Source organism: Centruroides vittatus, unplaced genomic scaffold (assembly GCF_030686945.1).
Source record: "Centruroides vittatus isolate TY-2023 unplaced genomic scaffold, ASM3068694v2 contig_2818, whole genome shotgun sequence".
Classification (NCBI taxonomy): Eukaryota; Metazoa; Arthropoda; class Arachnida; order Scorpiones; family Buthidae; genus Centruroides; species Centruroides vittatus.
The window spans coordinates 976611-999029 of NW_027121792.1; the positions used below are offsets into that span (position 1 = coordinate 976611).

The following is a 22419-nucleotide window of genomic DNA, read 5'->3' on the forward strand; positions in this document are numbered from 1 at the left end:
AGTGAGGTTTTCTTGACACACTCTTATATATGATGCAAAACAAATCTCTGAATAGGCATAAGCTAAAATTTATGTTTTTTTCATACAATTTCAAAATACTAAACATAAACAAATATGTAAAACACTCCCTTATAAACTGTACTTATTTCATGCATAAACCCTAGTTTTTCCAAATTTTTGTGACCGTCTAAAATTTTTAGTCCACTCCTGGAGTGGTCATGACTCCCTATGCCAAAAAAGTGTCAGTTCTAGAAAGTAAAAAGTTCACTAGATAAAAACTACTCTTTAGATAATATATTAATACATTTTATTATATTTTGTACAAGCAGAAGTACAATGACATGTAACAGAACATTTCTTTGCACAAATTTTCTTTACACATCAATTTGAGCATTTTATCAGTAGGTCTAAAAGTATAGCAGTTAGCGATCTTGAAAAGTATGAAAAAGATGTGTCTTATAACCGAGAATATATGGTAATAACCAATCCAAAAAATTCTGAAAATTTAGTAGCCCTCTAGCAACAAAAAAAAAAAAAAAGACACAAAATATCAATAAAAAGATATGTATAAAAATAGTGATTGCAAACTGTTTTTTCCCCCCTCAATAAGTAATGATTGTTTTCGAAGCAAAGCATATTTATGACATTATTGTACAAGACCACATTATTGTACATTGTATGGCACCCGATATAAAATTTGTACAAATATGATAATTATCATACAGATGGCAACCAAGACAATATGCTAATTTTGACCAGTGTTGCCAGACTTTAAGAGGAAATGTCATCAACAAAGTACAGTACAGTATTTCATAAAGCAGTAGACAAAAAGTAGCAAAAAATCACAATAAAAACTGGTTAGTTGTAGTCAAAGGGTTTAACTGTTAAATTTGAGGTGCTTTTATTTTTAGTACATGAAAATCTGTGTTTCAACTTGGCGTTCTCTGTTGTAAGTAAAATGATTGATAAGGGACAACATTTTTCTTTCAGTTAAAATACAGAACAAACATCATAGGAACAAAGAATACAGGAGAAATTAACATTATATATATATGGGTCATATTTGGACTGGAGAAAACAACTGATATGGGAAAAATAGATCAAGAATTCACTGTATTCATTTTTTATTATCAAATCTGAATCATTTATGATAAAAATTAAAAGAAATCTGAATTTACCTGATTATTTTGTATAACACAACCTAGCAGAAGTGCTATATATGATCCTATAACACTATGCTCCATATTCTTCCCTGCTTTCTGAAGTGCTGTTTAAGAAATATTTTTTTTTATAAGCTTTTTAACTAATATAACATAATATAATAAAACTAAAAAATAAAAATAGAAATTTATTAAAATAAATAATAAAAATTCAAATAATATGTTATAATACATTTTCCATCATGATTATATACTAAATGATACATTTATAGGTCTGATAGTTTCATGACTTGTTTAATTAATAGTTTTTATTTTTATTTTAGAAATTTAACACAGCATGATTTAAACACTATTTTTAATTTCACAATTTATGTTATCATCATGTCTTACATAAAATTTTTGTATTATTTTGATTTTATATTTTAAGGCTGTAAATTTACTTTTTTTTTTGAATGAAAATTGATTGTAATAATTATATTCAAAAACCAGAAACACTTGCTGAGCTTACTATTAATTTATTATTCAAACGGTTTCAGCCTATTATTAATAGGCCATCCTCAGGAAATTATTGTTCTACAATCGAACACAAAGCTTTTCGAATACTCGTTACATTTAAAATCTTTTAAAAATATTTTAGGTACAAGATATCAGCATTTAAGGCATTTATTAAAAGGGCGTTCTTATATTGCACGAACATTCAAGATCGACTTAGAGATTAGCAGAATTAAGAAAGTTGCAAAAGGTTTAGGATACAAAACAACCACAACTGATGGCTTGGTCAAGAGTTACAGACAGCATAATAGGGGAGATAGGATTAACAAGTTCACATACAATAAGAATATAGAGGGAGTGATAGAGGAATTGTGTAAATATAAAAACACAAAAACGGTACATAAAAGAGTGCCAAACATCTATAGATTACTAAGGAATGATAAAGACGAAGTAAGAGTGCAAGAGAAAGCTGGGGTTTATAAAATTCCTTTTGAAAATCAGCAGTTAGGAGTGGCAAAGGATTATGTGGGTGTAACCAGAAGAAACTTGGCAACACATCTAAAAGAGCACAAGTACAATGTTAATAGGGGACACAACCAGTGGCGTAGCATAGTGGGGGCGGCACTTTTAGGGGGAGGCAAAATTTCACAATAAATAATAATATCATCTTGTAAAAATTTGAACCTGTACAATACACAATAATAATGATTGTTCTTGCTGAAAAGTTCTTTAGAATTACTGTATATTTTAGTCTTTTAAACTGAGATACCTAAAGAAGGGGATGGCAAAATTTTCTTCCGCCCCGGGTGGCTGACACCCAGGCTATGCCACTGGACAGAACAACAACATTTTAGCAGTCATGGCACAAACAGAAGGAGTGAATGTAAAATGGGATGAGGCAAGAATAGTTAAGACGGTCTAGTCTCCAACAATTGCATTAGGTATGGAAAGAATGGATATATATAAGAGTAAAGTGAATAACTTAAATGCCAATAATGGTAATGCTCTGCCAACGGCCTGGAAATACATGACAGAAAAAGGAATGGGAATTAAAAACCCTTAAAAACTTGTGGCAGTTATGCTTAAACTGGTTTAATGTATTTTTGTTATATTAGTTTATATTTTTACATTTGTTTAGTTATATAATGTATTAGTATTCTGTTGTTTATTTAATATTTACAATTTAATGTAAAAGTTTTAAAAGATTTTAAAATTTTAAATGTAATGAGTATTGGAAAAGCTTTATGTTCGATTGTAGAACAATAATTTCCTGAGGATGGCCTATTAAAAATAGGCTGAAAGCGTTTGAATAATAAATTAATAGTAAGCTCAGCAAGTGTTTCTGGTGTTTGAATATAATTGTAAGTAAACTGCTGAGGAGGTGGGGTAGTTGATTGTAATATAAAAAATTTAAAGCCAGTTAGTTTACGTCAAATCTCAAAGTTTATTTAAGGATTCTGAATAGTCATCTTAAGAAGGTACATAAGTTTTAGATTCATCTTCTGACTCTATTTTACAATTAAATAGTCTTAACCACTAATAATTTTTAATATTACAAAATACCTTTCTCACTTTTTCCAGCAAATTTTAATTTAAACAAACTAATGTTTTTAGCTATTTTAAATAGCCTTTCCAGATTTAACATAATTTTGAGCTTTGCTTGTATTCTTATGACATCATAGTATTACAAATTTGGATTCTTAAGCTTATACAACTTAAATAAAATAACAAATACATACATAAACATCAAATGAATAAAATAATATATAGAGCATTACAGCGCACAGAATAATAATTTTTAAAGTATTTTACAGTTTTTTCTTTTTATTTGCAATAAAATGTTTTTTGAGACAAACTGTCTTATCATCAGACATCTATTTTATTCTAATTGGAATATGTTTTTAGTGTTCTAAAGCAGTCATATGAAACTATTCATTTCATCAAACCAAATGATTTAATTATACTATTGAGCTATATTAATGGCCCAATATACTCTGGAAATCCCTTGGTATTAATCTTAAAAATTGAGTAAATAGATGTTTATATTTGCATCATTTCATCAATCATTTAATAAGTTTCTATTCTAAAGTGATTAAAAAAATATTGCATTAGAATATGAACTTAATTAAAACAATCTGATCGAGTGAATAGTTTCATATGACTGCATTAGAACACTGAAAACATATATTCCAATTAGAATAAAATAGGGATCTGATGATGACAGTTTGTGTCAAAAAACCTTTTTATCATAAGTAACAAGAAAAAAATTGTAAGACCGCTTAAAAATTATTAGCACTGACTGTTTACTTATATGAGTAAGATTAAAAAAAAGTTATTTTAATTGTTAAAATGTAAGAAAGAAACCTAGAACTATGAGTTTAACATTACAAATTAATACAAAAGAAATTATTAGAAATTGTTAAAACATGTAATTTAGTTATTTTAACAAATTATTTTCGGCATTAGATTTATAAATCTAATGCCGAAAGACAGTATGATTTCTTCCTTATAAAGTTATTATAAACTGCTGAATTTGTGATTTTTTGAGTGTATTTAATAGAGTGATAAATCTTTTGATTTCTCCAATTTTAAAACTGCAGTTCATACACATCTTTACATCATGGTTTCCCTTAATTTGCATATTACTTACCTAATATTAACATATTTTAGTTTATATTATGGAAAAATAATAACTATCCAGATAAATTTGAAATTGTTTATTTTGATACATTTTTATGTTTGATATTTGTAAAGCAACAGTACCATATGTTTTTTCAGTATTTATTGTATTATGTAAAGCCTTAGTAAATAAATGTTGTTTTGTGTACATTGGATTTAAACAATGCATTGCTTTTGTTAAGTTGCTGTTGATGTGTATTTGGATAAATATTGGGTCATTGCAAATGAAATGGTTCTTTTTTTAAAATTTAAACTTTCTGGCTTTGTAGTTCAACTTTTTTCCAAGTGAACAGTGCTCTATGTTCGCATTTGGAAGAGCGCACATATAATATGTAAATTTAAAAATGTAATCTCATTTATATTGTGGGTTCCACATGTTTAAGAGTGCTTTTGTTGATGGCATGGAAAAGAGGAAACTGAATAATTTTCTTTTAAGAGTATAAGCAGGGACATAAGGCACAGAAGCAACCTGAAATACAATAAAACTTTTGGTGAAAGTTCGGTGAGTGAGCAGGCCATCATTGGTTCAAAAAATTTCATTCTGGGCATACAAATCTCAAAAATCAGAATTGAAGATCATTATTAAATCATAACATTACCTGACTGTCCAGGAAATCATGGAAAATTTGAACATATGGGACATTATTCAACCATTTCTCAACATATAAACATGTTAGGGAAAGTCAAAAAGCTCAACAAATGGGTACTACACAGACTCAGTGAGAGAGATAATAAGCATCGTTTGGAAGTCTGTCGTTCTTTAATTATTCATCACAAAAATGAAAGTATTCAAATGAAATTCTTTCCCATCCACCTTATTCTCCAGACATTTTGCTAAAAGACTATCACTTTTTTACACACACAGATTTTTGGCAAGGAAAGTCTTCAAGGAAGAGAACACAAAAAAAGTATCTTCAATGAATTTGGCTTTTCATTGTTGTGATTTCTATCAAATTGGCATTAATGCATTTCTATTGCATTGAGAAAAGTGTATTAATGTTAGTGGAGACAATTTTGATTGAATATGTAAGTTTTAAATTAAATTAATAAACATTCAAAATCAAAAGTAAAAATTGGCTATTTCATTTGCAACAACCTAATGTGAAACAGACATTATTACATTAGATAGAATAATGTAAAAAGTAATACGAAATTTAAAATTATATAAATAAATTAATTAAACAAAATGTAAAATTGTTTAATAATATGTAGCTTCTAATGTTATGAACCACTTCAGGTTTAAATATTAATTAAAATAACAAATTCAGTTTTATAATTTAATATACATGTTTTAATAATTTTTAATAGTTTCTTTCGTATTAATTTTTAATATTGTTAAACTCATGGTTCTAGGTTTCTTTCTTACATTTTAACATTTAAAATAATTTTTTAATCTTACTCATATAAGTAAACAGTCTTAACTGCTAATAATTTTTAAGCAGTCTTACAATTTTTTTTCTTTTTACTTCTGATAAAAAAGGTTTTTTTGAGACAAACTATGCTGTTTCAAATAAACATATCTCATTCATTAAAACTTCAATATGAAGTTATGCATATCTCAGAGTTATATGGTTTTTAAATCACAAAATGTAAAAGTTGTGTAATCTGACATTGAATAATACTGATTTGATTTAAGAACTGATTTCTATAAAAAAGTAGCTGCTTTTTGTAATAAAAATTACATAATAATTATTAAAATTATTGCTTTTAGAAATTTCTAAAACCAACATTATAATGATTTTTAAATAACCCTTAAATTTATTCTGTTATAAATCTGGTGATATGGAAAATTTCCAGCATGTCTTTAAATTAATTTCATGTTTGCCTTTAGGATAATTGTCTTAATCTTTAAATTTTGGATTTCACAATTATGAATAATTTTTGATAAAAACTTCTTGGACAAATAACTTATACAAACATGCAGGCTATAAAAAGTATTATGACTAGTAAGCAAACTACTGTAGGTAGAGTTACCATCAAAAGTTTATTCAAAGATATTTCAAACCATCAGGAGCTAGAGCTGATGAGGAGGAGGATAAGATTAAAGATGAATTTAATTTAATTGTCAATAATGCTGATGAGATCATAACATTTTTACTTTCAGTTTGTCCTGGAAAACAGGTTCAATTGTCGATGAGAAAGATGATGTCCCAAAAATGTAGGCGATAAAGAACTTAGTGTCTAAATCAATGATTCTGATTACTTACCTTCACAATAGAAAAATAATGGAAAGGAAGACTGAAACAACACATTCCAAACTGATTCTCATAATGACACCACTGAAACTAATCTAGATACTTAACGTTCAGAACTGCTTTGAAAAAAAGAAAGGAAAGAAGAAGTTAAAGAAGTGATTAAAAAGGTGGCATAGCTGTAGGTGGGCATAGGAGGCAGTCCACCCTGGGCAGCAAATAAGTTTGATGTGTACTATATATTTCCTAAACAAAAGGCAGAAATTGACAGATTGCCTGTAGTGGTTCAAATTGTAGCTATGCCATTGGGTTAAGGAATAAAAATAGAATTTTAAGAATGCATGGAAAAGCTTATGTTGGAGTAAAGAAAATATATTCAAAATGTTCTGAGATCAGTTATCAGCATGGTACAAACTTGCAAATCTGATTACTGTTGTAAATCTAAATATAGACACTGCAAAATTTCTACAGAAGAGGACTGTATAAATATGAACCATACCTTCTGGAAAAAAATGGATTGAAACATCAAGAAAACATTTGTTCATGCTTTGGTAGATAAAAGAGAAAAAAAAAGCAAATTACCATGGACAACAAATCTAAGCAAAAAGAATCCTTGGTGTATTATTTAAAGCACAAGAATGAGAAGTAAGTTTCTAACTTGCAAAATAATATTCCTATCTACAGTTTCATAAAAAAAAACAAGAGTGCACAACTGGTTAAATAAAAATCATATTATTCCAGAAAACAATTAACCTAAATTAATTTGGCCACAAGAAGTTTGACTTTGAACAGATATATGAGAGTTTATTAATTGTCTACCTAAACTTTCAAGTCATTACTGCTGAGCTTCTTCAGGAAAGTCTTATCTGGAACCACAAATTTTCTCAACTGTAGATGCCTACAGACATTATAAAGAGGCAATATTTAAAGAATGATAAAGAGACTGATGGCAGAAAATTATTCAATGATGAGTGAAAAAAAAGAATAAACATTTCTATGTACCAGAGAAAAAAAAAAAGACCAACTTGTGCTGTTCTTATAAAAACTTAGAGCAGTTTATGAAGAAATATATCTACAACACCAACAGATAGAGAAAGGAGGACACTCAGAAAAAAAAGTGTGATGATAAAGGAAAACAAGTGATAAAAAATGACAAATTCTTGTTGTAACTGCAAATGTTCAAGGAGAGTTTACAGGTTCCATACTGAAAGCCAATAGTCTATATTTTATAACAGGGATGAGCAACACGCGGCCCGTTAAACATGTTTATGCGGCCCACCAAGTATTTCTAAAATTGAATTTATTTGATCAACTTTCTCCCATCAATATATTGTTATAAAATTAATTATAATAAAATGGTAGTACATACTAAACCGAAACAATTTTTTGTGACGAGATACACACTTGTCGGCGACTTGTTTAAACATGCAATACGAACGCGTTGCGTCTGTGCTTGTTTGTGTTTGCTTCTGTCACACAATCAGTCAGACTGGTAAGCTGTTAACTAGCAATTTTAGCAATTCTTGTGTTTCTTGAAAGGCGTGAGTGCAATATTATTGTCAAAAAAGTAATATTAGAGTTTTTTTATTCAAAATTAAGTTTTCCTACAAATTGTTTTAACTTTCAAATTTTTAATCCATAATAGCATGTCGGAAAAGCAAACAAAAAAATGAAAGGTTGCAGATGAGCACAGGCATTTCCAAGAAAAGTGGAAATTTGATTATTTTTTCACTTTCGTCAAAGATAAAGCTGTATGCTTAATATGCTCAGAGACTGTGTCGATATTAAAAGAATATAACATAAAAAAGGCATTACAATACAAAACATGAACAACAATATAAAAACTTAACAGGACAACTCTGCATAGATAAGTTTAATCAAATGGAGAAAAACTTGGGAAACCAACAGGCTATTTTTAAAAATCAAGCTATTTTATCAAATACCGCAGTAAAGGCTAGTTTTGTTGTCAGTCAAATACTGGCAAAAAAAAAATTAAACCCTTTGCGGATGGAAAGATGATAAAAGAATGTCTGACTGCTGTTGCAGAAATAGCATTTCCTGATAAAATAAATATTACCGTATTTTACGGACTATAAGACGCTACAGACTATAAGACGCGCCTGAATTCTGGAGGCAATTTTTCGAAGAAAAAAGTGCGTCTTATAGTCCGTAAAATACGGTATTTCAAACATTAGTTTATCAAGATTCACCATTGCAAAGAGAATTGAAGACTTGTCCGAGAACATAGCAACAACGCTTCGTGAACGCATTGCAAAATTCGAATACTGTTCTTTGGCACTTGATGAGAGTTGCGATATTAGTGATACAGCACAACTGGCTATATTTTTACGTGGTATTGACACCAAATTTAATATTACCGAAGAATTGTGTTCACTGATTCCAATGCAAGGGACCACAACCGGCAAAAACCTGTACAATGAACTAAAGTTTGTGTTGGAAAATTTTTCAATTTCATTAGAAAAGATTATTGGTATATCGACAGATAAAGCACGAGCAATGTCAAGCATGGAGGTAGAAGTATTGGGAAGGCTATTTCAAGACATTAAGAAGGTCACAGGAAGGGAAATATTCGTTAACCACTGCATAATTCACCAAGAAAATTTGTGTGCGAAAAAACTGAGTTTGCCAAATGTCACAGTACCAATAATTAAACTAATCAATTTTATAAAGTCGCGCGTATTAAATCACCATGAATTTAAAGAATTCCTGAAAGATTTAGAAACTGAATATGGCGATGTGGTTTTTAATACCGAAGTAAGTTGGCTTAGTAGAGGTGCAATGCTAAAAAGAGTATACAACTTAAAAGTGAAATACAATTGTTCTTGGATATGAAGGGATATGCCTTTCCTCATTTTGGTAATAAAGAATGGATGTGCGATTTTGGGTTTCTTATCGACATGACTCAGCATCTCAATGATCTTAATGTGGAACTTCAAGGCAAAGGACAGTTTATTCAAAATTTGTATGATAAAATTCAGGGCTTTGAGCGCAAATTAAAATTGTGGAAACAGCATCTTTTGCAGAATAATGTGTCTCACTTTCCACATTTAGAAAAAGAAAACGTTACTACTTCTCAAAAATACGCACAATATATAGACATTTTAATCAACAAATTTCAATTACTATTCCAAATGTTCAAAGCTGAGAAGACAGCGGTTTCCATGAAAATGTTTTCCTCACCATTTAATATTGATGTGGATACAGTTCCTGAAGACTTTCAAATGGAAGTGATTGACATGCAGAATAATACCGATTTAAAAAATGTATTTTTCTCAGTAAACATCGAAAATTTTTATAAATCTTATGTGAGCCCTGAGAAATTTCCGCTTTTGACGAAAAATGCAAAGCAAATGATGTCTCTGTTCGGAAGTACGTATGTTTGCGAACAATTATTTTCAACCATGAAATTAATCAAAAATGACCACTGATCAAGACTGAGTGATGCACGATTAGAAAGCTGCGTACGTATAGCTACCTCATCAATTCTGGCTGATATTGATCAGATTGTATCGAAAAAACAGTGCCAAATTTCTCATTAAAAATTTCAAGTAAATTCTAAATAATAAAATAAACCCTTCTAACCTTTTCCCCCCCCCGGTGTCGTTCTATTTTTAGAATCGTTCTATTTACAGACTCGCAAATCTTAACGGCCTATTCGACAAAGCCTGAAGAAGAGCCCAGGAGGGGCTGTGAAAACATTTGCGAGTCTGTAAATAGAACGATTCTAAAAATAGAACGATACGGGGGGGGGAAGGTTAGAAGAATTTATTTTATTATTACAAGTTCCGGTGCATAGAGAGATTATATATTCAAGTAAATTCGTTTTTCTGTTCTTTTCTTGTTTTTTTTATTTTGCATTAAAATTTGTATATGAAATCTTTACTTTTTTTTAAAATTTTATATTTTTTTATTCTAATGTTTATTATAAATAAAGTTTTGTAAATTATTAATAAGTGTTACTTTATCTGCAGCCCGCCAAAAAATTTTAAAATTTAAATTGGCCCGTTGATTAAAAAGGTTGCTCACCCCTGATTTAGAGTAATGGCTGTACAGCACAGAACAGAAATATATTAGCCAATTCTGTTTTGGACTATGCAATTCAAAATAGTCACTATTGCACAAAAGTTCCTGGAAAAGAAGTCAAATCAAAATAGAAGGGAACAGTGTACGTGATTAAAAGAGCAAGACAGAAATGGAAATTTACATCCTGGCTGACTATATTAATGTTATAAAAAATTTGCATGCTAAAAACTCTGTATGAAATGAAGTATATGACCATTCCTTTTTCCAAGATTACTCTGATCTACTATAATATAACACAATTTGTCCAGAAAAAAGTCCTCAGATCCTCATGTAAATGTGCATTGAAATATGATTCTAATGATAACATTTGCTTCAAGACAAATCTGAACCTGGAATGGCAATAAATACAAAAGAAAAGAACTTCATAATCTAGTGCAAGAAGACTAAAGGTATTATTTGAGAAATAACTGCCAATATCTGTGCAAAAGACAGCAACATACAGTCTTTGAAAACCATTATATAAAAGATTATCATACTTTTTGTGATAACTTGCCTCATGGAAAATAGTGGTTTTCATACAATGTTTTATTCTTTAATACTCTTCATTTTAATGATCAATAAACAGTTTCAATTTCTGTGTTATTTCAACTAAATTAATACATTGTCAACTCAACTTTACTGCAAAAATATGTAACTTGAGAGTTAATATCTAACTTTACATGTCAAAATCATGTATCTAATAACTATTGTTAGTTTTAAATTAATTAGTTCTGTTAAAACTTATAATACACAAGAAATAAATTCCATTCAAATAAAAAAACAGATAGTTAAAAAAGAGAAAAATGCATAAAACTGAGTTATGTGCATTTGCCAGAGAGCATTGATGTTATATTATTTTCTAGAAAAATATTTATGAAGTATTGTTTGAATAGATGTAGCCTTCTTACTTAGTTGGAAATCTAACTGAGAAAACATTACCTGGCATGTTTTCCTTGGAGGGCAGAATAATATCACAGCAGAAGCATAATCTGGCAACACAGTTTACAGATAATATTTTTTGCATTGTTAAAACCTTTTGTTTCATAATTAACTCAACTATTTCAAGTTTTAAAGTGCACATATGAGGGTAATCCCAAAAGTAAGGTCTCCTATTTTTTAAAAAATCAATCTTTTAAAAAAACTTCCTAAAAATTAAAAACTTCAAGGGTTAATACAGAAGATAACCGTTCTTTTTTACCTATAACCACATTTAATCAGAGACAAAATTACTAAGGATTACGACTGTTGTTATCCTTTGTTGTTTAATAAAGACCATGCCAATTTAAACAAGGCATGGTCTTTATTAAACGAAATATATAATATATATTTATTAATTCTACAATCAAATCTTAAACCAGGGACAGTCCCCTTAAAGGTTTTAATTTATAGAAAGTCTTTTTTAAAAGATTGATTTTTTAAAAATATATATTTTGTTACTTATACAAAATGTTCATATCGTTTTAAAGCTTAAACATTTATCTATTTTTCTACATAATCGCCATTTTGGTCGATGCATTTTTGTATGTGCTGTGGCAATTTTGTATGCCCATGTCATACCAGCTCGCCACCATGTCACGGGACTCATCTTGTGCACACTTTTCGATATTGCAACTTTTCTGTTAAAATCCTATAATTGATGCATCAGAAAACCCCAAAAATCAAAATGCAGAGATCATCCAGAGTGATTCACTGATCTTCATGCATGGTTTGCACAACCTTTGAGATTGTCTCATCGGAAATTGACGGTCTCCCGCTTCTTTCTTTGTTGTGAATTTCAGTATGATCAGCTGCAAACTCCCTACATCACTTGAGGACGTTTTGGACATCTATGCATGACTCACCATACACTTCTGTCAATTGCGATAAATTTTCAATTGGTTTAACATGACATAACAGCAAGCTGGTATGACATGGGCATACAAAAATGCATTAACGAAAATGGCAATTGTGTAGAAAAATAGATGAATGTTCAAGCTTTAAAATGATATGAACATTATTGAAAATAAACATTTCTTTGTATTTTTTAAAAAAATAGGAGACCTTACTTTTGGGATTACCTTCATATAAATAGGCTAACCATATCATTTACAATCCAACCACACATTTCAGAATCAGTAAAGATGAGTTCTAGAAATGATTTGGTTATTTTTAAAAATTTTATTTATTTATTGATCTATAAATTGATAATATTATATAAAAGTGTTAAGAAAATTGCTCTATTCAAATATTAATTCTACAATCAAATCTTAAACCAGGGACAGTCCCCATAAATCAGGGATGTCTGATCATCCTAGAGGAATGGTGTAATGTTTGTGATTGTATCAGGTCAGTCCATAAGTTCATGCGTATTTTTATCTACAAAAAAGCAGCAAAAATTTTTAATTAAATTTTATTTCAATCTATAATGTATTCACCATTATTTTGTACAATTTCTTGCCATCTTGATAGTAGCTTTTTAACCCCGTCTTCGTAAAATGATTTCAGTTTTGAATCAAAATATTCAGAAATAGCCTTTTTTACATTGTTCTCCTTTTGAGGATGAGAACAATGTAATTTTCCCTTTTAAAAAATTCTGCAAACTGTGAAAAAGATGATAATCACTGAGAGCAATATCTGGCGAATATGGTGGACGAGGTAAAATTTCCCAGTTGTAGCTTTCAAGTTTCTGTACAGTTATTTTTGCAGCATGTGGTCTGGCATTGTTATGCTGCAAGAGAACCTGCTTTCTGTTCACTAACAACGGTCGATTTTTTTCAATTTTTCATTTAAACGCTCTAACTGCGCACAATACATTTGAGGTGTAATTGTTTGATTAAGTTCTAACAGCTCAAAGTGAATTACACCTGACATATCCCACCAAACAGACAAAAGAATTTTTTTTGGATGCAACCCACCTTTTGCAGTCGGTTTTGGCTGCTTGTCGCGATCCATCCATTGTCTTTTTCTCGTCACATTATTATAGAGGATCCATTTTTCGTCTCCAGTAACCAGCCTACCAAGAAAAGGTTCTAAAGCAATACGGGATAAAAGAGACGTGCAAATGTTTACACGTTGTCGGTTAGCTATTGACAGTACATGTGGTATATCCATTTTCCTAGTTTTGAAACTTTTCTGATTTGTTGTAGGTGTCTATGAACAGTTCCATGGAATGAATTTAAATGTTCCACAATTTCATCAACTGTTAAAGATGGTTCTGCTTCAACTAGTGCAGAGAGAGCATCATCAAAGTCAATGGGTCTTCCAGTACGAGCCTTATCCTCCACACTAAAATCATTGTTTCTAAATCTTTCAAACCACTTCTGCGCAGTCCTTGCACTAATTAAAATTTGATTATGTACAGTATTTATTTTTTTGACTGCATTTGTAGCATTCTCACCACTTAAAAATAAAAAGTATAAAACATGTCTTTTCTATTCGTCTGTTACTTCCATTTTAACGAAAATAAACAACTGAAATGTTCACAATTCTGAACAGTATTATATGAATGAGATCCAATTTAACACTTCAGTGTAAAAATTATCACATTAGACTGACATTTTTAACAGCAAAACAAGATTTTTCTCAAGGTCATAAAAATGAGCATAGACTTATGGACTGACCTGATAATTAATAAAAATGACAGAAAACAGTCATTAACAGTTTAAATAATAATAATAAATACTTATGCAAACTATAAAGATATTTAAATGGAGAAATGCAAAAATATACATTAAAAAAAATTCTTAACAAGTTACCAAACTGCAAACTTCTGTACAATGAAGTACAGAATCAATGAACTAGACAACTCTGTGATGAGAGCCATGTCACTTCTTGCTCAGTGTTTACAATAATCATGACATTTAAATAACAAAATTTTTTTCGCTTTTTACAGAAAAAAAAGACTTTCAGTACATTTACCATGAAGGAAATTTCTATAAAATGACACACATTCTATTAAAAAGTGGCATTGGTAATTCCCAACCATCTCTTGTAAGAAGACAATTATTGATTTAGCATAAAGCCTTTTCTTAATTATATTATACAAAAAGAGTCAAATACTTCATAAATTTTAAATATTTTAATATTTACTTCAGTTACAATTAATTAAATTACATCAATAATAATTATTTTATTGAAATAAATACTTCAGATAATTTTACAATTACATATACAGCATATTAACACTCTGCTTTAGAAAATATTTGTAAAATGTAAATACAGGTGTTAAGATACTTTGTTTTATTTAAGAAATCCTATAGACTATTTTTCTTTTATAAAACTGATTGACCTAGTTCATCACTATTTTATATTTTAATTTTACATACCTTTCATTAAAGTTTCTTCTAGATCTTCAGCAGGCAATGCTTGAGGCAACGATGAAGCGTTATTTTCTTTACCATCTTTTTTACTTTCAGCTTCTTTTTTTTCTTCTGGAGATGTGAGAAGAGCATCAGCTTGTTCTTCTGATTTTTTAGCAGCTTCTAATCTGACTAAAAATACCTACATAAAATAATTAACTTTATTAAAATTGCTGTAATTTCAAATCACAGATGATAAAAAAAATATAACTGGAATGACACAATTAAGTATAATTTGTGATGTACATATAAATAAATGTAATTGTTGTATTATAACCAGATCATCACATTTAGAGCAAAATTCAATATTGTATTTAATGTTATGATGAAATAAAACTCCGTAACAGTGGCGTAGCTAGGCGGTTGCAATAGGTGTGGTCCGCACCGGGCCCTTGGAAAACAATAGGCCCATGGGGGCCTCAAAATCACGAAAAAAAAACCAAAAAATTTTTCACAGCAATCAGAACAAAGCAAAATTTGGCATTTGGATGCTCGAGCTGGGACCCCTATTACACAGGAAAACCAGCAACTCAACTGTAATCTAGTTATACACTATATAAACCACTACACAAAAATATTTTAATCCGTTTACGTAAACAAAACAAAAAAATACCTAACGCATCATTCATCAAATGAAAGAAATTCAATGTCCAAACACAATGTTTTTAATGGAATAAATAAATTCAAAAGCCGAATTTATAGAAAACATTACTTGTTTTCGTTTGCACATTCCCGATTACCATTACGAAAAAAGGACACCCCTGCCGAAAAATTTTTTCGGGGGCCCACAAATCTGGTTCTGCAACTGGGCCCGGAAAATCCTAGCTACACCACTGCTCAGTAAGTCAACATTATTAAGAAAACATGAATATGAGTGATAGAGATATATGAAGCATACAATGCCACAATAAATGCCAAAAAAAAAAAACACTTTTCAGGGGAGGTAAAAAAAAAACCACTTTTTCTAGCAAACAAATTAATTTCGATTTTACAATAAAATGGTAAAAATTCACTGGAATATCAAAATAATGTAACTATAAGCTGTAATGTTTTAAGCACCAATAGTCACGTGACTTGCACTTTTGGCACTTCAAATGTTATGGCTTCACATATATTTAACTTCAAAATATAGCCACTTCCAGTGCCAATTAGGGTTTTTCATTTCCCGGTCTTTTGCTTGTCCCGGGATTCCAAGATTAAAGTGAACTGTTTCCTGGCATTCCAGGAAATTTGGGATATAATTAATTATTTTTAAAATATAAAATAAATCTTAAAATCGAATGATATAATGATTTTTCATTTTTTAAAGTAATTCAATACATTCTGCAACCTCCAAAATCATATTAACAATGCTGCGTAAAATATGTATTAAAAATTACATTTGAATTACGTAGAAATTTTCACCAATAGAAAAAAAATTTATTAAAGTTTGTTGGAAACTGCTTACCAAAAAATACCTTTGAATTGAGTTGAAAATTTAAAGAAAAAAAAAAAGAACTTAAACCAAACTTCTAACTTAGAAGGTAATTTCTGATTTTTTAAATAAAATATAATACAAAATATTGTAAATTTTTATAAGATTTTGAAAACCAAAGATGGTCAATACTCTGATCAATCTGGTTATTATTTTAATGAAAAGTCCCACTATTGAAAATGCCCTTTCCAATCCAATGGATGGGGGTGGAATCATCTTTAATGCATTTAAGAGAAGACAAAGACAAACGTTATGTGTTTTTTCACCTGTAGCATCGAAGATTTCTAGTTCGTTTTTGAGATGCGTTGCAGTACTTCTTTTGCTCTCAAGTATTCTTGATTTGTCTATCTCGGCTGCTTTAATAGCGGTATCAAGCTTATAGCCCGATAATTTGGCAGTTTGTCGTTTGGCTTTAATAATCAGGTTTATGAAGAAAAACTTCATACTTGTTTCTATCCTTGTCCAAGTTGCACAACCTGGCATAATGCAGTTATTGCAGCTACTGGGCATAATTAAAATTAAGATAGCATCGGCACAATTATTCAAGATAATTACATATTCAAACAAGTAAACAATTTTTAGAGTCCTGCCAGAAATGCATATTGATTATTGACAATCTGTACCTCGCTTAACGAGCACCTCGCACAACCTAACCTAACCTAAGAGAAAAATTTCCTGGGTTAAAAAAACAGCTGGGATCCTGAGATCCCGTTTGAGAAACCCTAGTGCCAATATTGCCGCAATGTTTTTTACAGAAGAAAACATTGCATTTAGAATTCAATTCTTCAATAAAACATATTTAGAGAAAAATGGCATTAAAATCCATCTAATAAACAAAGTGTTGACAAATATATCACACTAACCTTATAATGCTTTGCAGATATTTTTTAACGTATTACAAAAGTTTTTGGTCCACCCTAGGACCTCTTCAGGTGGAGTTCTACTACAGAAAATCTTTTCTGGTGCAATTCAGTTCTATTCAGTTTCTAATTTCCTTTTGAATTTAGTTTTAAATTTCTAACAATGTGTGCCTGTGTTGGCTGTTATAACACCAGGTCATACATAGCCTGTTACGCCCTGGCATTCTGCTCTAAAAATTTCTAATGCCTCCAAATTCCTAAATTGGTATATATGAGGAGTTTGCTGAATCATGGTCGCTTGTAATTTTGGTGTAATGACATTTTTACTGGTATATATAGCTAAGGCAGTAGTGTTTTTCTTCTTTTCAATATCAATTTTATGCTCACAGAACTGTTGTTTGAGCCATCATGTTGTAGATCCAATATATATACAAGGTCTCTATTAAATCTGTCATTTTGAGCGAATTTTATATACGCCCAGTGCTCTTTTGATGTCTGCTTGATCTTTCTCATTCCTTAGCATGGCAAATACATCTGGTTTATGTCTGTAGGCTATTTTTGAATTAGTATAAGTCCCAATCTCTCAGTATAGGGAGTGCATATGGCGCTCATACATTATAGTAATATGATAGGGAGATGCATCCTGCTGCAGACTATTTTCTGGAATCCTACTCAATTGATCCTTGAGTCAGTTTTTTTGCTTGTCTGCCATTCTATATACTAAGTTTTTATTATAGCCATGGTTTTCAGAAACTTCTGCTATTCTTTTTATTTCCCTCCACCTGTCTTGTTCCTTGTTACAGTGTCATATGAGCTCTTCTAGTAAGCACTCTAAAGGATGCCATTTTGTAGTCATATGAAACATTAGAGCTGACTGGAATGTTTATTGGATACTCAGTTTTCGTTATACCTTAGTATCATATCTGCTGTCATTAAACGTAATATTAAAGTCCGAAAAATGAGCTTACTTATTGCTCAGTTGTTCTAACTCAATCGTAAGACCACATGGATTGCTACATAAATTCTTCAATGTTTGACTTTGTTTTCCAGATGATGCATACGTCATCAATATATCTTTTATATATTTCAATATTGGAAAGGAACTTGGGGATGATTTTGGCTTCTAAAATACGCACTACAATTTCAGTCCCCTGATAATGGGCTACTCATGTATGACCTGGCATTATAACAGCCGATGCAGTTAGGAATTTAAAATTTAAAAAGGAAATTGGAACACATCAGAAATGGAATAGAATGGAATTGCACTAGAAAAGATTTTCTGAAGTAGAACTCCACATGAATAAAGTCCTAGGATGGACCGAAAATGTTTGTGATACGTTAAAAAATATCTGCAAAGCATTATAAGGTTAGTGTGACATAAAAATGGTATGTACAATGTTATGGCATTGCATGCTTCATACAATTCATCAATAAAATCTTGTTAATTAACTAAGTCCTACAAAGAAACTTATTTTAAATAAGCATTTTTAAGTATTATTATTTGTCTTCAGACTTGAGTTAAAAATCAGATTTGTCTGCTTTTAAACATAAGTTTTGAGCAGTTTTGATTTTTAAATTAATTTTTAAGCTGGTGGTCTTTAAATACAAGTCTGAAAGTTGTTCCAAAAAAGTAACAAATGCCAAACCAAAAAGAGAGCTATCAGTAGCACAGAATCATATATCATGGTTGGATAGTGGATGGATAAGGAGCAATGCCCCATCTATCATGCTTCAAAAATGACATTATCACTGTAATCGTAAGATATTTTAAAAATAAAATTAAGATAATTTGACTAAGTTCTAATGTTTTCAAATTATAACGTTATTAATTTTATAAATTTAATTATATTAAGTAATTAAATATATAAATAGAAAAAAATCCAGTACAGTGGAACCTCGCTTAACGAGCACCTCGCACAATAAGTATTTCGCATGATGAGCAAAACAAATTGTAAAAATTTGCCTCGCTTAACGAGCGATATTTCACATAACGAGTGATGAGAAGAGGGGAAGTCCTGAATTGTGGGCATGCAGCATGCTCCATCAGTCTTTTTAGCACTCTTTCCGCTAGCATCTTAGTGTCGCTTGTGATCACATATTTTTCCAAACTTGTGTTCACACATATTACTTATAAACATCAACAACCATAGCCCGTTTATAAAATAAACACGCCAAACGATATGCCAAATTCTTGGGTCGTTAAATTAAATGACCGATTCCAAATTAAATTTTACAAATGTCTGAATTAAAAATTAACTATTTATAATTATTAAATTTAATATGAGATGGAAACATAACTGCCTACCTCTAGTCAAATTAATTAATTTCTAATATTTAATTATAGCCTTTACATAACCCAAGAATTTGGCATATCATTTGGAGTGTTTATCAAACATATTAGCTGTGATTTTTTTTTGTTTCTGCAAATCAAATTCTCATTCCAGGATGGTTCATTCTGCGCTAGAAGAAAAGATGATAATGATTCACGCTCTAACAGTGTATACTGTAAAATTTTTTTTTGAATAAATGTTATACATGAAACATTTGAGTATTTTTTCGCATTTTACATTAATTTCTATGGAAAAAATTGTTTCGCTTAACGAGTGTTTCGCATTACGAGTAAGTCTCTGGAACGAATTATGTTCATTAAGCAAGGTTCCACTGTAATGAGTTGCTTAACTTTCTCACTGTTGCCACATTTGGTGGTGCCATTTGTTATGATATTGTTAAAAAAACTTTTTATATTTTTAATTATTATAAAATAACAAAAAAAAATTATCTTAATCTCGAGAATAGGGGTGTGTTTTATAAAAAAATTGTAAATGCTAATAATGAGTAAAATAGTCATAAAGTAGATCCTAATTGAGAATGACACAATTCCTTTATCTCCCACTCCTTCAACCTTTAACCACCAAAATTTAATAGCATTAATTCCCCTAATAAACAAAATTATTTTGTGTATTAGAGAGATTGATGCTATTCCTGCAAAATTTCAGAAATTTTTGACAAAAAGCACAGGAGTTATTAAGCTTCAAGAAGGATGATAAAAATGGTACCACACACACACAAACAAACACACTAACATCCATACACACAGAAAAAAAACCATCAAATTTTTTTGCATTTCTCGATGTTTCAAGGTCCTGAGTCCAAAATATAAAAATCTTGGGGGGTCGTTTTTTGACTGATTGCCATACTTTTCCTCATATATAACAGGTCAAGAAAGTAAAAACACAATTAATCATAAGATACTTAAAATTTTGAATACTTATTAATCAGTTATTTTATAATAGATTTTAAAAATAAATTTAAATTGATATTTTCATTTGCTAAAATGAAATTTGTATAATTGATGGACTTTGTCATTCTGTCTACATCATGCACATGCTACCAATGACCATCCAGAAAGATGCCTTTGCACAAATCAGTGATATCATTATAAAGGTTAAAACTAGCTTCTTACCAAATTACTGGAACAAATCACACACAATCAAGAACCTTTAAAATCCAGCAACACAATTTTAATGAAAACATCTAATGAACATTTTCAACCTTACCCAAGTTCTGCTTCAGGTTTTTAACCAATGAAATTCCAAAATAGAATGCATAGAACAAAACATAATGTATATAAAAATTTAAACAGCAAACAATCATCAGCTGGAGATACCTTGAAAAAGTTGAATGTCAGATGAATTCTGACAGTATTTTTTTTTTTTTTTTTAAATGGGGACAATGTAAACATGGAAGTTCATATAATGTATGAAATATATTATTGTTTAAACAAAATAACAAAGCATCATATTAAATATATAAAATAAGGATATTTAATGCATAGCTGCTAATCCCCTGCCTTTTGGGTTGAGACTCAGCCTTTGGAAGCAGTTGTTAGCAGTGGCGTGCCGTGACATTTGATGATAAGGAAGCTGTGTTTCTGTGAGAAGCCGACTTCCAGGGGCAATCAGTTAATTGCATGTCAATGATAATCTTGGTTCCATTCATATTGTTTGTTCAATAAGCCAGTAAAAACCGTAGACTTCTCTAAATGTATTTTTAATATCACAATTACATTCTGAATCGCAAGCCAGGATATAAGGGCTAAAATTATAAATAAAATAATAAAAACTTACTAGGTGAAATAAAATGTGTGGTGGCTGTACCAGTACATACTCGTACTTGGTACAAAATATTCTTCAATTGTATGAATATACTTTTAAAGAAAATTATAATTAAATATAGCTTTGTAAAGAAAAGTACATAAAATTTTTACTTTTTAAATCTTGAAACAATCCACTTAGTCAAATAGCTCCCTACGAGTGACTAATGGATGGAATCAGAGACGATGCTGGTAGATGCATACACGCGGGCTGCCAAATCCTGCGGGTTCCGATACCGGTCAATGCCTCTTTTGTCGCATCACTCATATACCTCAAAGAACTTGACAAGGTTGTTGTACATTTTAAACGTTTCTCGCCATAGCTATAATAAGCCGAATATGTTAAACTTAATAGATTGTCCGTCATTTGTTTTCTAACTAATTTGTTTTAGGACCAAGGTCCACGGAAATTTCCAAAATGTACAACTTTTCGGTCACTCTCATTGAACTGAAAAAATTTCTGTCTTTATTATCTAATATTATGAAGAAATCAGTCTGCACTGTACTCAGCTACAGATTGGTTCGGTTAAGCTTTTGTTTAAGTAAAATTCCGGCTCTTTCTGCAGGGTTATAAGAGATTAGGGAATTGGGGACAATAAATATCTCCAATTCCCTAATCTCTTAATTATTTAACTACTTCTTAAGTAGAAATAAGTCGAAACCGGTTACTTTGTACTTGAATATTTGTAGTCTTGGGAAAAAGTGGAAAGACAAATTTTTATGACAACGGATGCATAAATCATAAATTTAAGGAAAATAAATTTTAGAGCTTTTTCTGCATCTTATGCACCTTTCATTAAATTTAGTTGTAAATGATGCTGCAAAAGTAATAGTTAATTTTTTAACATTGTACAAGATTTGTACACGTTTTTTTCTACATTTCCTTATAGATGGGACATATGAAATCGTAATATCACTAGTATAACATTGAAATCCATAAGTAATATAAGATGGTAGAGCAGAATAAAAATATCAAATATTTTAATGGA

The 22419-nt window shown here is 30.2% G+C and overlaps 1 protein-coding gene across 2 annotated transcripts in view; it reads right to left on the reverse strand.

Moving 5' to 3' along the window:
* The window catches only part of LOC136972156 (wings apart-like protein homolog), a 159237-nt gene that overhangs the window by 27134 nt on the left and 109684 nt on the right, over positions 1 to 22419 (reverse strand). For both annotated transcript variants that reach the window (XM_067266714.1, XM_067266715.1), the window contains exons 14-15: positions 14911 to 15085; positions 1179 to 1267 (exon numbers count right to left, since the gene is read on the reverse strand). In XM_067266714.1, the coding sequence (XP_067122815.1) occupies positions 1179 to 1267; positions 14911 to 15085 (264 nt within the window). The remainder of the gene's footprint in view (positions 1 to 1178; positions 1268 to 14910; positions 15086 to 22419) is intronic.